At 35.2% G+C, this 14,052-nt stretch overlaps 1 protein-coding gene across 4 annotated transcripts; it reads left to right on the top strand.

Moving 5' to 3' along the window:
• The first annotated feature begins 5,391 nt into the window (after positions 1 to 5,391).
• LOC127745827 (uncharacterized) lies at positions 5,392 to 13,463 on the top strand. Of its 4 annotated transcripts, XR_008007436.1 has the most exons (3): positions 5,392 to 5,582; positions 5,889 to 5,963; positions 13,198 to 13,463. XR_008007436.1 is itself a non-coding variant. In XM_052259765.1 (2 exons), the coding sequence occupies exon 2, from the start codon at positions 7,458 to 7,460 to the stop codon at positions 7,851 to 7,853; it is 396 nt and encodes a 131-aa protein (XP_052115725.1). In that variant the 5' UTR covers positions 5,558 to 5,582; positions 6,814 to 7,457; the 3' UTR covers positions 7,854 to 7,874. The 4 variants fall into 4 exon arrangements, 2 of the variants coding, with proteins under 2 accessions (XP_052115725.1, XP_052115724.1); XR_008007435.1 differs by lacking the exon at positions 13,198 to 13,463 and having other exon boundaries at positions 5,889 to 6,031; XM_052259765.1 differs by lacking the exons at positions 5,889 to 5,963; positions 13,198 to 13,463 and adding an exon at positions 6,814 to 7,874 and having other exon boundaries at positions 5,558 to 5,582.
• Positions 13,464 to 14,052: the final 589 nt, after the last annotated feature.

The raw sequence follows: 14,052 nt of genomic DNA, 5'->3' as shown, positions 1-14,052 counted from the left end.
AGGATGCTTTCTTGCTCTTCATCCCTGCCTCCACAGGGCGGGGCAGGGCGGAGGATGCTTTCCTACCGTGGGAGAATATTGCTCCCCATCCTCATTCACCGCGGGGACCTTATTCCTCATCTATATGATAGTTATAACTAATTATTAATTTCCATATGAATAGAGATGTAAGTATCCATTCTATACAAAAATAACAAGATTTTATACAAAAAAATCTAAGCGACAAGATGGTGACTTCTTTCGAAATGACGTAGTGGGGGAACGAGAAGTGGACAAGGTGGGAGACGCGGCAAGAGAGGAGAATGGACACAACGAGAAAGTTACGGAAAGGAACGCCGCAAATAGAGAGCACAACGCAGTGAGGATCATGGCACGGTGAAGTGCGACGATGCAGTGAGAAGGGAAAGCGGCGAGAGGTGACTGTAGAGAAGTTGGATGGAGTATGGACAGCGTTAGGGATTTCTGAATTGAAAACGAGTTATGCAAACGGGGATTAGGAGTTTTGGGTTTATATATATATATATATATTGTGTGTATGTGTGTGTGAAATGACTAAAAAATATATATGAGAAATAAATTATTAAGAACAATTCAGTAAATTTATGAATTTCGCCTGCCTCGGAAAAATTTTGTCGCCCATCCTCATTGTCACAGAAAAAATTCTCCATAGTCGGATCCCCATTCGGGACAGTCCGACAGAGATCTCCGCGTCTCGAAGAATTTTGTCATCCCTAAACATAGGATGTTTACTAGCCATCCAATATCTTTGTTAGAGTACATTTATTACTAACGATCTAATATTTAAATTTATTTAAAAAAATTAATTAAACAGTGCCATAATTAATTATACAAATACAAGTACATTTATTTTATTAGACATTAATTTTATATTATGTTTGATAAATTAAATAGGACAAAAAATTAGAAAAAAAATTAGTATCTTTCAACATTTGTGTTTTAATATTTTAGAAAAACACAAAATATAATTTTAATTAGTATCTATATATGGCCGTATCTTTCATAATTGTTAATAATATAAATACTCTCGTATAATCTCTTATTTATATTTTAATAGATATATCTACTAAAAACAAACGCTGCGTTATGGCCTTTTTAATGTTAAACAACCTCAATTCTAAACATTAAAATATCACTCGCACAGGCTTATGCATACAATATTTTTAAGTTTTTTTTATCTGGATGCAGTTTTAACTAAAATTTGAAATTAGGTGTAATTACTTTTGAGACAAATGAATCGTCACTATGGTCTTAAATTCTATTTTCTTTTTTAATTTTTTTGTATAGTTGGCATTGATATTAGAATCGAATCATATCTGCCAATAGTAAAGTTGCACATGGATTGGATAATATCCGTATATTCGCGGTAATTATCCGTATTCGATCCAAATTTTTGCGGATATTATCCGATCTACAAAATTATCGGATTGGATTGGATCCGATCCACAGTATGATAGGATCGGATTGCGGATTTGACAGTGATATCCGCGGATCCGATTTGCAAATTCGTATATCCGCACATCACATATAAATAACATAATTTAAGAAAATAAATCATAATGTGATATGAATTTTAGTGTGTTGTTTTATAAATTTTATGATATCTTGTTTTTTATTTTTTATATTGTACTTCGACTTAAAATAATTAAACTTAAATCTTGTGTTATTATTTTTTTATTCAAAAGAACTTTTATTGATAATATTTTAGAATTAAATATACTTAAACGCGTGAAAAATGATTTTTTTTTTTGTAAAAATAGCCAAATAGAATTTGAAAACAGTTTTTCTTAAATTATGCGGATATATTCGATATCCGATCTAATCCACATATTTACGGATTAGATCGGATCGGATTCGACATAAAATTACGGATATCGTATCTGATCCGATCCGATGAGTACAGTGCAGATCTAATAGAATTTTAAACTATATTCCATTCGATCCGATACGGCCTATTCTGTGTAAAAGTTATGCGGCACTAAAGTACGAAAGAAACTTCTAGTAGACTAGTATAGTGGTAAAGATTTTGGAATTAATTTCAAAATATCCTTGACAAATGATAAACTTGATTTTTTTGCTATTAAACTAAGTTTACCTTTGCTAATATATATGCTAATTAAATATATATACTTTAAATTTTTTTACTTTTATATTTATTTAATTTTATATTTATATTTATTTCTATTAAATTAATTTAACTTTTTATTATATACTATTCTTAAAATAAATATTAAATTTTATTGAACATTTATAAATTATAAAAACACAAAAATACTTTCATTGGTCATAACGTAGTTTTTCTATTCATCGTAGTTATATGATATTTTTAATATCTAAAAGTATGCTTAAAAAATATAATACTAACTAATTAGTAACTTAATCTAACAGATGATCCAATGATTGAGTGTGTGTTTGGATTATGGTTAGTCAAATCGGAGTTTGAATAAAAGTGATTTTATAGAATTGATTTTAGATAAAAGTAAATTTGTATCAACATAATTTATGTTTGGCAACTCTTTACCAAAATTAATTTTGATAAAATAAAAATTGTTTGGATAATATTAATTAAAATTATTTTTAGATAGATAATTACTTAAAAAGACATGATATTAAATTATAATATTATTTTTTTATACATGTTTAATTTTTTTATATACTTTTTTTTATATGTTTTTTATATAGTATATTTTTAATACTCTTAGTACTCTTTTTTAATACATTATAATTTTTAACTATTATTATTATTTATGATTAATTTTTTTATTTAATTTATTTTACCTAATAAGATTAATAAATTCTATTATAAAAATATAATAATAAATATAATACACAAAAATTATAAATATAAAAATAAAAGAATGTAGAGAAAACATTTAAATTCAAATTCATAATTTAGAATAACTTATTGCATGGATAAGATAAATAATTTTGTGTTCTTTGTTGTTTTATTTTTGTGGTTTTTTTATCTGTTTATTAGGAATAATTTAAATATTTTAATTTTTAATAATAATAAAATTGTAAATAAGATTTTTTTATTCTGACTTAGTTTGAACATTAATATAAAAATTAATTTTTTTAAAAAATTAAAAATTACATTTTTATTGTATTTCATGACAATTTTCTTTTGTGTGTGTGAAAATTCTATTCTTATTTCTTAAGGTGTTTCAACATATCTATAGTAATTAGAACCAATTTACCTTTGAAAACAGAAGTGGAAGAAAAACGTAAAATTTTAGAAGCATTGTTGAGCACACACTGTGAGCAGGGATGGCAAGCGGAGAAATCCGTCCCGTCTCGTCCTACCAAAAGTTTACTCTGACTTATTTAACAGTGGACTGGCAGGTTAAGCCCGTCAAATATTATTTTTTTATTATTAAGTATTAAATAATATATATAATTTCACAACTATTTTAATAAATTTATAATTTCTAAAGACGTAAAAAATTATAATTTCTAAATTCACAAATATTAAAGTCTTTATAATTATAAATATGTAATAAACATAATTATAAACTAAGTCTTTTGAAACAAAATTATAAAACCAACATTGTCCAAAGTAAAATAAATATTGTCCAAAATATATATTATTAAAATATCTACAAGTTTAGAATATAATCAACCAAAAGTAAAACATAATTCAAAACACTGAATTAGAATATCTTCAAAAAAGCTGAGCTCAGCGAGAAAGCCCGTCCCGCCCTGGCAAAATTCGCGGTTGGGGTGGAAAAAGGTCAGGCAGCCTGTCAGGGGCTTGTAGTCTAGCCTGTGTTTGGCTTGGCCTGGCCTTGTCTGTTATAAAATAGGCACAGGCTCAGGCTCTTATAAAAACCTTATTATGATAATAGGCCAGGCCTAAGTTCACTAATTAGCCTTATTGGCCTGTCAAGCCTGCTTGGCTCTGTTAACACATAATTATATATATATAAATAATTTTTTTATTATTAACAAAATTATGAGATATTTTAAATTTATTATATTTAATTATAAATAGTTTTGTATTGTTAAAAGTTTAAAATTTTTTATAAATATTAAATATATGATATATTACATATAACTATTTTTATTAAAAAATAATTTTTTTAAATAATATTTTTATTTTTGTAAAAAAAATTATCATAGGCCAGGCCAGACTGAATAACATGCTAGATTTAGTACTTTAAAATAAGCCTAAAACAGGCTGCAACCATGCTCAGGCCAATTGATTACATGATAGGCCAGACCTGTTAGGAGTAAAGTCTGGCCTGGTCCAACCTGTTTCCACCTCTACCCACAGTTTAAGTGGTGCGAATTAGGCGAACTTTTGATGTATGACTGTCTTAATTTTCTAGCCCGTCCACCTTTTTAACAAGTTACGCTAGCTGGCCTGACTAGGTCCCCTTATTACCCCTAACTATAAGTTACACACAGGGACAGATTCACTCGTGGGTGTGGGGGCAAGTGCCCCACTATAATTTGGAATTTTATTGAGTAGTATATAATAATAATATTTATTTGCTCCCATTAAATTATTAAATTTGACCTCACAATAATTTTTTATTCAACTTTCGACACTTGATAGTCAATTTGAGAACTTCGTATTAGAAGTCTATTATAATGATCAATTTTTAAATTTAAATAAGATTGATATTCTTTCTTAGAAATTGACTTGAAAGAATATTATCTATTCATTTGTGTTTCTTCTTTTAAAATTAGCTTTAGTTTTTTTCATAATAACTACACTAATTGAATAAACTTTTTTAACTATGAATATCATCAAGAGCTAATTGTATGAAAGTTGAGTTTTAAATAATTGTTTTACGACATATACAAAAAAAGATATTTTAATTATATTATCAAGGTTTCAAAATATGAAATATAAAAAATTTAAATTTAAATTATATGTTATTATTTAAATTACTATTTTAATATTTTAATTTGTAATTAGATATTTTGAAACCTAATCATATTTTACGATCACAAAATATAATTATAACAATAATTATGTTATATTTACATAAAATAATCACTTATATAAAATAAACCTTAAAATATAAATTTGGAAATACGAAATACATATTAAAAATAAGTTAAACGATATATGTATTTATACACAAATTTATAATAGATTATTTGATAGCTAATTTTTTATATAAACATAATATTTTTATTATGAAAATTATTATAACATATAAAATATTATGAAAATTATTATAACATTATATATATTTTGTGCTCATTATCAAAATTTTTTGGATCCGTCCCTATATATATATATATATATATTGTATGCGCCTACTCCCACAATTTACTACCTAATGTTGACTTATAATCTATAATTATAAAGATCAGAATTGGCATGTGATGTAACAAAATATAGAGGAGCTGCGATATCAAATTAAGTTTTCTCCCTTAAGTTTTTCTTTTCTCTCCTTCGTTAAAGCCTTCTTCTTTTCCTTCTTCTCCAGACTCCCTGCGTGGAAACATTGTTCTTTCTTTTAAGGACTGTAAAGAGCGTGGAGCATTTGGGAAGACTTCTTTGCTGCTCTTACCACGCCGTTATCTTCCTTTGACTCCTTCGAGAAAAGGTTGGATTTCTTACTTTATGTAGTATTTCACTGCCTTAGGAATCATTGTTTGTATGCAAAATTTTTATCAGTGAACCTATGACTGTTGATAGTTTTATGGCGGTTACGGCAATTTCATTGTATTTTTGCCGTGATCTTCTTTGTGTGTTAAGATATCCCTAAATGAGATTGTTGTGGCTTTTTTAGAACAATATCATTTACGTTTCCACAAAGATACTCCCTCTGTGTTTGTTTGTTGTTTTGTTATGTAAAAGGTATTTCTTTTGTTTGAGATTGGTAGTAACGCTTTCTTTTTCTATAATGTAGGTATATCTTTTCCAAATGTCTCGCCCAACTATTTCAAAAATGTATTCGAGGGTTCCTGAGGAGCTGTTGAGATGGGTAGATTCTTCGGTTCTCTGTGCGGTTCCTATGGTAGATAGTGGTTTTGTAGATGAGTTTCACAAGTACCATAGTAGATGAGTTTCACAAGTACTATAGGCTTTGTAGTTGTAATGGTGATGAGGTGAAGTATGAGTTAGTTGCCCCTAACCCTGAAGACCAAGTTTGCTTTGGCCGAGTTGTTAATTCAGAATCACAGTTTATTTTCATGTATGATTGTCTTTTCACCCGACTGAGGGTGACATTTCCTTTTTCCGATTTTGAAACTGAGGTTTTGTCTTGTTGTAAAGTCGCTCTTTCCCAATTGCACCCAAATTTATGGGGCTTTATGAAGACCTACTAGCTTGTGAGTCGCGAGCCTGATTTTCCGATTTCTTTGAAGATCTTTTTCTTTTTATTTCATCTTAACAAACCCTTCAGCGCCACTTCGAATAAAAATAAACAACAGTGGGTTTCCTTCCGAGTTATCCAAGGTTGAAAAGTTTTTTCCATTTTTGACGAGTCATTCTATGATTTTAAGAACTTTTTTTTTAAAGTCCATGCTGTTGAGGGTTACCATCCCTTCTTTCTGAAGGGGAATAATGAACACCATTTCCCATTGTACTGGGTAGAAGCAGCCCCTGTCGAGAAATATAATTTGATAGACTTGAATGAGGTTGAGGAGGCTATAGTTGAGTTCTTCCGAGAGGCTTGGGGACGGGCTCCAAACCTTGATACCAAAAAGTTCCTTCTCGGGACTCCGAGTTATGTTCATACCGAGCTAGGTAGTTTTTATCATTATTTTATGTATACCTTGCTCGTTTTTTCGTTTTTTCGACTTGTGGGTTGACGTCTATTATTCTTTTTGTAGAAAAAATGAAAAGCTGTTCCAAGGCTTACCAAAAAGTCCAAAAGGCCAAGAGGAACACCCGAGCTCGAGCTGCTCAGCTGCAGGAGAGTGGCAAGTCGGATACCCCTTCCCCAAGCAAGTCCGACACGAGTACTTCTTCTCAGGACAAATCGGAAAACATTCTTCCTCCTCCTCCTCCTTTTGCTTCCACCCCCCTGTTCCTCCCTTTTCAAAGCCGAGTTCTAAGAAAAGAAAGACCTCAGAATCTAGTGGCTCCATTGTTTATGATACTGTGTTTGATGGACTAAGCTTTGTTAGAAAAACATCCTTCCTCATAGCTTTGTTGCCATGGATGATGTTTCGATTAAAAACCATCTCCGAGTCTTGATCTGAGGGGGGATCTGAACTGCTTGGGTTTGCTCTACTTTTCTGAAAGAATTGGAGAGGACTCCTTTGAATGCTACTTAGCATTCTTTCGACGCCCTTTAGGCCAAGGTGGCTTCTCTTTGGGAGAGAGAGAAGGGACTGAAGGAGGAGAAGTTGTCCTGGAAACCGAGCTCTCTAAAGCTCGGGAAAAAGAAAAACAATCCTCAGTTTCCTGTGCTCGGGCCGAATGTTTACTGAAGAAGGCCGAACAAAACTATGACTGAATTTTTTGGGAGAACATGGATTTAAAGGAGGAGGTGAAGCAACTTAGGGAGGACTATGTTGATTTGGAGGAGTCAGTTGCTGAGGGAACAGAAGAGGTGTTTGAAATTTCGAAAAAGCATGTTCAGGTTCTTGCTCCCGACTTGGACTTATCCCCTCTTCATCCTGACAAGATCGTAGTTGACGGGAAGATCGTCTCTCCTCCCCATCCACCTACTGACTCCGAGCTGAAGACTGCTGGTCAGCGCTTGGTTGAGTCTCCTCCTCAAGAAGTCGTTGCTCCCGAGGAGGTGATGCTGAGTTCCTCCCTTCAGCCAAAAGCAACTCCAACAGAAGAGAATCCTCCGACTTCCTCCGCCGAACCTGATTCTTCTCCAGCTCATGATCAGAATCCTTTAATTGGCTATGTTTAATATTTCAGTTAAGGCCTGACTTGTGGGTCCTCTTTACGAACACTTCCATTTTGTGTAGTTTTTATATGCTTTTGTTGACTTTGGTCCTTTATAAAAGGACTTTTAACAACAATTTCCCTTTATTTGAGGATATTAGTCCTTTCGGATAGGACTCCAACAACTTTTGTTTTTTGCTCTAAGAAGTCATAATTGTTTCTTTAGAAAAAGGTCCCTATATCTATGAGTTACCTTTTATCTTAGGATTTTTAATATGCTTGATTGCATGTCGAATTTCTCATCTGTTGTTGAGCTGTTCTTGAGGCTTTTGTGGAAGCCTTTAATGAGTATCCTTTACTTTGGGATTTTTAAAGAGAAGTTTTGTTTTTCATTACTTCGGTGCGAACGACCAATTTGTTTTGTTATTGAATTGTTTTCGTAAGTTAGGTTATTTTTGTGATGCATTTTATTCTGCTCGGGTGCTTTTCGACTTATAAGTCGGTTTATTCTCCGAGTTCATATAATCATCCTTCATAGCCTCTTTACACCGACTTGCACCTCGTCACTTTATCTTTGTCGACCATGTAGGTCGGGCAATAGATTTTTGTGATTTTTCGAGCTTAAGTCAGTGTGTACCGTAGAAAAACAGTAATGAAATAAAAAGAGATATTGTTATTGATGACTTGTCATTTACAAGAATGGCTTGCTACTAAGGGATAACTTTCTTGCCCCTAGTCCCCGCTTTAATGCCTCATTAAAACCCCCTTCAGGAAAACCCTTCTCAGAAAAAAACCGTGAAGTCGGAAAAAAGACTACATCAGGGAGCGAGGTGCGCTTCTAGCTGTAATATCTCTTCAAATTGCAAGCATGCCATGACCTTTGGAGCTCAGCTCCGTTTAAGTCAGAAACTCTGTAATAGCCTTTTCTCAAGACTTCAGTTATCTTGAAAGGTCATTTTCAGTTTGCAGCAAGCTTCCCTTTGCCCGACTTGTTTGTCTCAATGTCATTTCTCATCAGGACTAGGTCATTTTTGGCAAAGCTTCTTCGTATGACGTTTCTATTATATCTGGCCGACGTCCTTTGCTTTAGTGTTGCTTTTCTTATCTGGGCTTATTCTCAGATTTTTTGGAGGAGTTCAAATTTTTCTTTGTGGGCCTAAACATTCCCGACCTCATCATAAAATCTTATCCTTGGACTTTGTTCATTGACCTCTACTGGGATCATGGCTTCTATTTTGTATGCAAGTCAGAAGAGTATTTCTCCAGTCATGGAAAGAGGTGTTGTTCGGTAAGCCCATAATACTTGTGGGAGCTCTTCTGTCCGAGCTCCCTTTGCATACTGCAGCTTTTTCTTCAACCCAGCTAATATAACTTTATTGGCTGCTTCAACTTGCCCATTATCTTGAGGATGTTCCACTGACATGAACTAGCGCTTGATCTTCATACTTGCCACTAAATTTCTGAATGTAGAGTCGGTGAATTGTGTACCATTATCTGTGGGGATGGAGCGAGGAAATCCAAACCGTGTAATGATATTCTTATATAGGAAGTTAGGAACTTCCGACTTCTTTGTGCTGTGATGGTAGCTAATGGTTCATCTTCTATCCACTTAGTGAAGTAATCCACTCCCACAATTAGGTACTTAACCTGTATAGGGGCTTGAGGAAAATGTCCGAGTAGGTCCAACCTCCATTTTGCAAAAGGCCATGGAGAGGTTACACTGATAAGCTTTTCGGGTGGAGCGATGTGGAAGTTGGCATGCATCTGGCATGGCAGACACTTTTTGACAAAGTCAATTGCGTCCTTTTGCAAAGTCGGCCAGAAGAATCCTGCTCGGATTACCTTTCTAGCCAAGGATCGGGCTCCGAGATGGTTTTCGCAAATGCCATTATGTATTTCCTCCAGGTCTTCATCAATTCTACAAGTCGAAACACATTTCAGTAAGGGTGCAGAAACTCCTCTTCTATAAAGGACGTTTTGTACTTTGTGCTTCCCTTCGAATTTTCTTGGCTTCCTTTTATTCCTTGGGAAGGATGTCGAATTTTAGATATTCGACATAAGTAGTCATCTATTCGAGGTTTTAGTCGGAGACGGGTAGAATGTCTGTCTTGTTGTTCGACTTGAAAACTGAAAGCTCCTGGAGAGTTTATTGTATGAGACTTCTATTATTTCCCTCGGATTTAGTACTTGCCAACTTAAGAAGGACATCTTCTCTGCTGTTAAGTTTCCAAGTTATATGTCGAACCTCGGTATCAGGGAATTATTGTAGATGCTCAAGCATTTTTTCTAAGTATCTCCTCATGTTGGAATCTTTTGCCTAGTAATCTCCATTGATTTGGGAAGTTACTATCTGAGAATCACTAAAGACTACTACTTTAGTCGCGCCGACTTCTTTTGTAGTTTCAAGCCTACAATTAGGGCTTCATACTTAGCCTGATTGTTTGAAGCAAAGAACTCAAATTTCAAGGAAACCTCTATTTGAGTTCCTTCTTCATTGACCAGGATGATGCCGGCACCACTGCCGACTTTATTGGAGGACCCATCTACATAGATGTCCCAGGTCGTAGAAGTTTCAGTTTTATCACCTATATATTTTTCTACGAAGTCGGTGAGGCACTGAGCTTTAATGGCTGTCCGAGTTTCATACCTGAGGTCAAACTCGGATAGTTCTATAGGCCACTGTACCATCCGACCCGCTATGTCTGTCTTCTGAAGGATCTGTGTTGATGGGTTGATTTGTCTGGACTCTTATAGTGTGTGCCTGGAAGTAAGGTTGGAGTCTTCTAGAGGCCATGATTAAGGCGTATGCAAATTTCTCTATTTTTTTATACCTTAATTCTGGCCCATGTAAGACTTTACTAGTAAAATAAATGTGATGCTGTCTGACCTCATCTTCTCGTATTAGTGCTGATGCTACTGCCTTCTTAGTGACAGCTAGGTACAACACTAGTTCTTAACCCATTTCTGGCCGGGTAAGGATGGGTAGTTGACTTAAGAATTTTTTGAATTCCTGAAAGGCTTCTTCCCATTCAAAAGTCTACTCAAATTGACATCCTTTTCTAAGTAGTAAAAAAAGTGGCAAGGATCTCAAGGCTGATCCTGCCAAAAAATCTGGATAAGGCTGCAAGTCGGCCATTCAACTGTTGGCCTTCCTTCAAACAAGTCGAACTTCTCATTTCTAAGATTGTTCTACACTTGTCAGGGTTGGCCTCACTTCCCCTCTACGTGAGCATGAACCCTGGAAATTTTCCTGCTTCCATTGCAAAAGTGCATTTGGTGAGATTTAACCTCATCCCATGTCTTCTTATGGTGCTGAAGACATGTGAGAGGTCGGACAAGAGGTTTGCCTTATCCTTGGTTTTCACTAACATGTCGTCCACGTATAACTCCATTAGGTTTCCGAAGTGAGGTGCGAACATCTTATCAATATTTGATATGTGGCTCCTGCATTTTTCAATCCAAATGACATGACCACGTAGCAGTAGTTTACTCTAGCTGTGATGAACGACATTTTCTCCTGGTCCGACTTGTCCATCGGGATTTGATTATATCCCGAGTAGGCGTCCATGAACGATAGGTACTGGGATCATGAAGGGGAATCTATGAAGGCGTCAATATTGGGTAGGGGACATGGGTCCTTTGGACAGCCTTAGTTGAGGTCGGTATAATCAACGCATATCCTTCAGTTCCCATTTTGCTTTTTTACCAGCACCACATTTGCTAACGATGTCGGATACTTGACTTCCCTAATAAATCCAGCCTCTAGGGCTTGAGCCTGTTCTTCAACTACTTGAGCTCGTTCTGGTCCGAGCTTACGTCATCTTTGTTGGATAGATATGATCATTGAAAGTTGGGGCCTGAAATTTGAATTCTGTGAATTCTGCAGAATTTGTGATTTCTGGTTTGTGTGTACACGCACACTCTGTGGATTTTTGAACTTGTGCGCACGCACAGCCTTGTGCGTACGCACGCACAGGGATATGGCTCCTGCTGGGAGCGTTAGCACGCTTTGTGCGCGCACACAACCAATGAAGTTTTGCAAGTTGTGCGCACGCACAGCCTTGTGCGCACACACACGTTGGGAAGCATATTCAGTTGAGGGCATTCGCACGCCTTGTGCAAGCGAACAGAATTGGAAAATTTTACTCCTGTGCGTACGCACACTGCCCTGTTTTTTTTTTAAAAACCTTGTTTTTAAATGTTTCACCTTTCCAGCAAGCTTATAATCTTTTGTGACCCTATTTTCAGCAAATATGACTTTTGTGTTTATTAAAACCGAATTTTAAACTTCTAAACCTCCATTTTCATTCGTTTAGTCCTAAATCCTTATAGTATGCCTAGTAATGAGAGGAAGCTAGGAAGAGTGGTAGCTTGAGGGTGAAGTAAGGGGAGAGTTAATGATGAATTATGATTAATGATGATTGTATGAGTTGCTGAGGATGATGATGGAAGTGCGGTGTATGCCATGAGTCGAAGGGCTGTATTTAATAATGATTATTGGCTGGTTATGGATTATGTTATGAGCCAGATGGCTATGATAAATTATGATTTATGGTTGGAAATAAAAATGTGAATGATTATTTTATCTTAAGTTCTCTTTCTCGAAAGTGCGACCCCAGAGAGATGGTGGAAGGTGAGGATCTCCTTCCTTGTTCCCCCTGGTATTGTAAAATCTCCCCCAACGAGATGGTGGGAGGTTAGGATCCCCTCCTTGGTTCTTCCTGGGCATATGAGAACGTACCTCCTGGGTAGATGCAAGGATTGTGGTTTCGCCCCACTTGCTCCAGGTTGGTTAGTATAGAGGTTTCCCGAGTGAGCGCAAGAGTTGTGGTTTTGCCCCCACTTGCCCCGGGTTATGATGTGTGATGATATGGTCAGAATGAATGATTATGGAATGTTATGAATGAAAATGTGAAATGATTATCTGAGATACGAGTTTCCCTGGATGAAAGCAGTGACTAGCCACCACGTGCTCCAGGTTGAGACTCGATACTCTGCTGGTCCTATGTCACAAGGGTGGCCAGACACTATGAAAGTTTCGGATGAGCTCGCCCCCATAGATAAACACCAGTGTGGGTGTTGTATGATTATGATTATGATTATGTTTATGATTGAGAATTACTCGAGTTGGGGATGCTCGACCGATGGACAGTCCAATGGTTAGCTACTAGGACTTGTCGGGTTGGCTCTATAACCGACTGATGGGACTCATCAACCACTAGGACAGGCATGCATCATATGCATTTATATGTCTTATTTTGATTGCCTAAGTGATTGCATAACTAAATGCTACTTGATTATTTGCTATATTGAATCCTATTTGTGATTTTTCTGTTTGTAATAATGGTGTTTGTTGCATTGTTCCGCAGGCAGTTGGGAGGTTCGAAGGAGTTGGAAAGGGGAGTTTTAGATAGCTCTGAAGACCCTTAGCTAGTTGCATATTTTAATTTCATGGTTTAGTTCTATTTTAAGTTTTAATTATCTGTTGGAAGTTCTAGGATTGTCTTTGACTTTCCCAGGACATTATATGTTAGATATGTGGGTACTGTTACCATTCTGAGAACCTCCGGTTCTCACCCATACGAATTTTGTGGTTTTCAGATACAGGACGTGAGGCTCCTCGCTGAGGCATGCTGGAAGCTTCTGATGTTGTGAAGATCTTTATCTCTTGGGTTTATTTTGGTTAATTGTATTTGCTTAGATACTTATTATCTCCACCTATTATATGTATGCTGTATTAATTCCTCTTAGAGGTGATACTGGAGATTCAGGTTTTGATACTTCTATGTTCGGACCGGTTATCTTCGCAAACCGAGTCTTGAGTCTTGATATCTGTATTTTTGGCACTTTCTTGTATATCTTCTCGCGCTAACTTATTCTTTATCTGTTTCGTTTACGTTATCAATCAGAGTATTGTACTTTTTGATTTAACGGTTTTGATTTATCCCTTTTTCCTCAGAGGCTCCTAGTTATAAACCTTTCTCATTATATTATATATTAAATTTTTATTTTTAGAGGTCGTAGCGCCTCACCATCTCTGTTTTACATTCTAGGTGTAAAGCTCTGTGTGGTAGGGTGTTGCATCTTTGTTGCAATTTTATAAAATTTGATGATGTGAATGGTGATGCTTTTATAAAAGATGGCTTTTCAAATTAAAAAAAGAAGGAGCGATTACAAACACATGTTAAAAACTATGATAGTGCTCATAATCATGTTGAGAATGA

The sequence above is a fragment of the Arachis duranensis genome, chromosome 3 (genome assembly GCF_000817695.3).
Source record: "Arachis duranensis cultivar V14167 chromosome 3, aradu.V14167.gnm2.J7QH, whole genome shotgun sequence".
NCBI classification, from domain to species: domain Eukaryota; kingdom Viridiplantae; phylum Streptophyta; class Magnoliopsida; order Fabales; family Fabaceae; genus Arachis; species Arachis duranensis.
Note: the sequence above shows the minus strand (reverse complement) of the source record. Positions and strands in the feature narration are given on the sequence as shown.

Bases quoted from the DNA above. Each gene is read 5' to 3' on its own strand.
- LOC127745827 (XM_052259765.1), top strand. From the start codon at position 7,458: ATGGATTTAAAGGAGGAGGTGAAGCAACTTAGGGAGGACTATGTTGAT.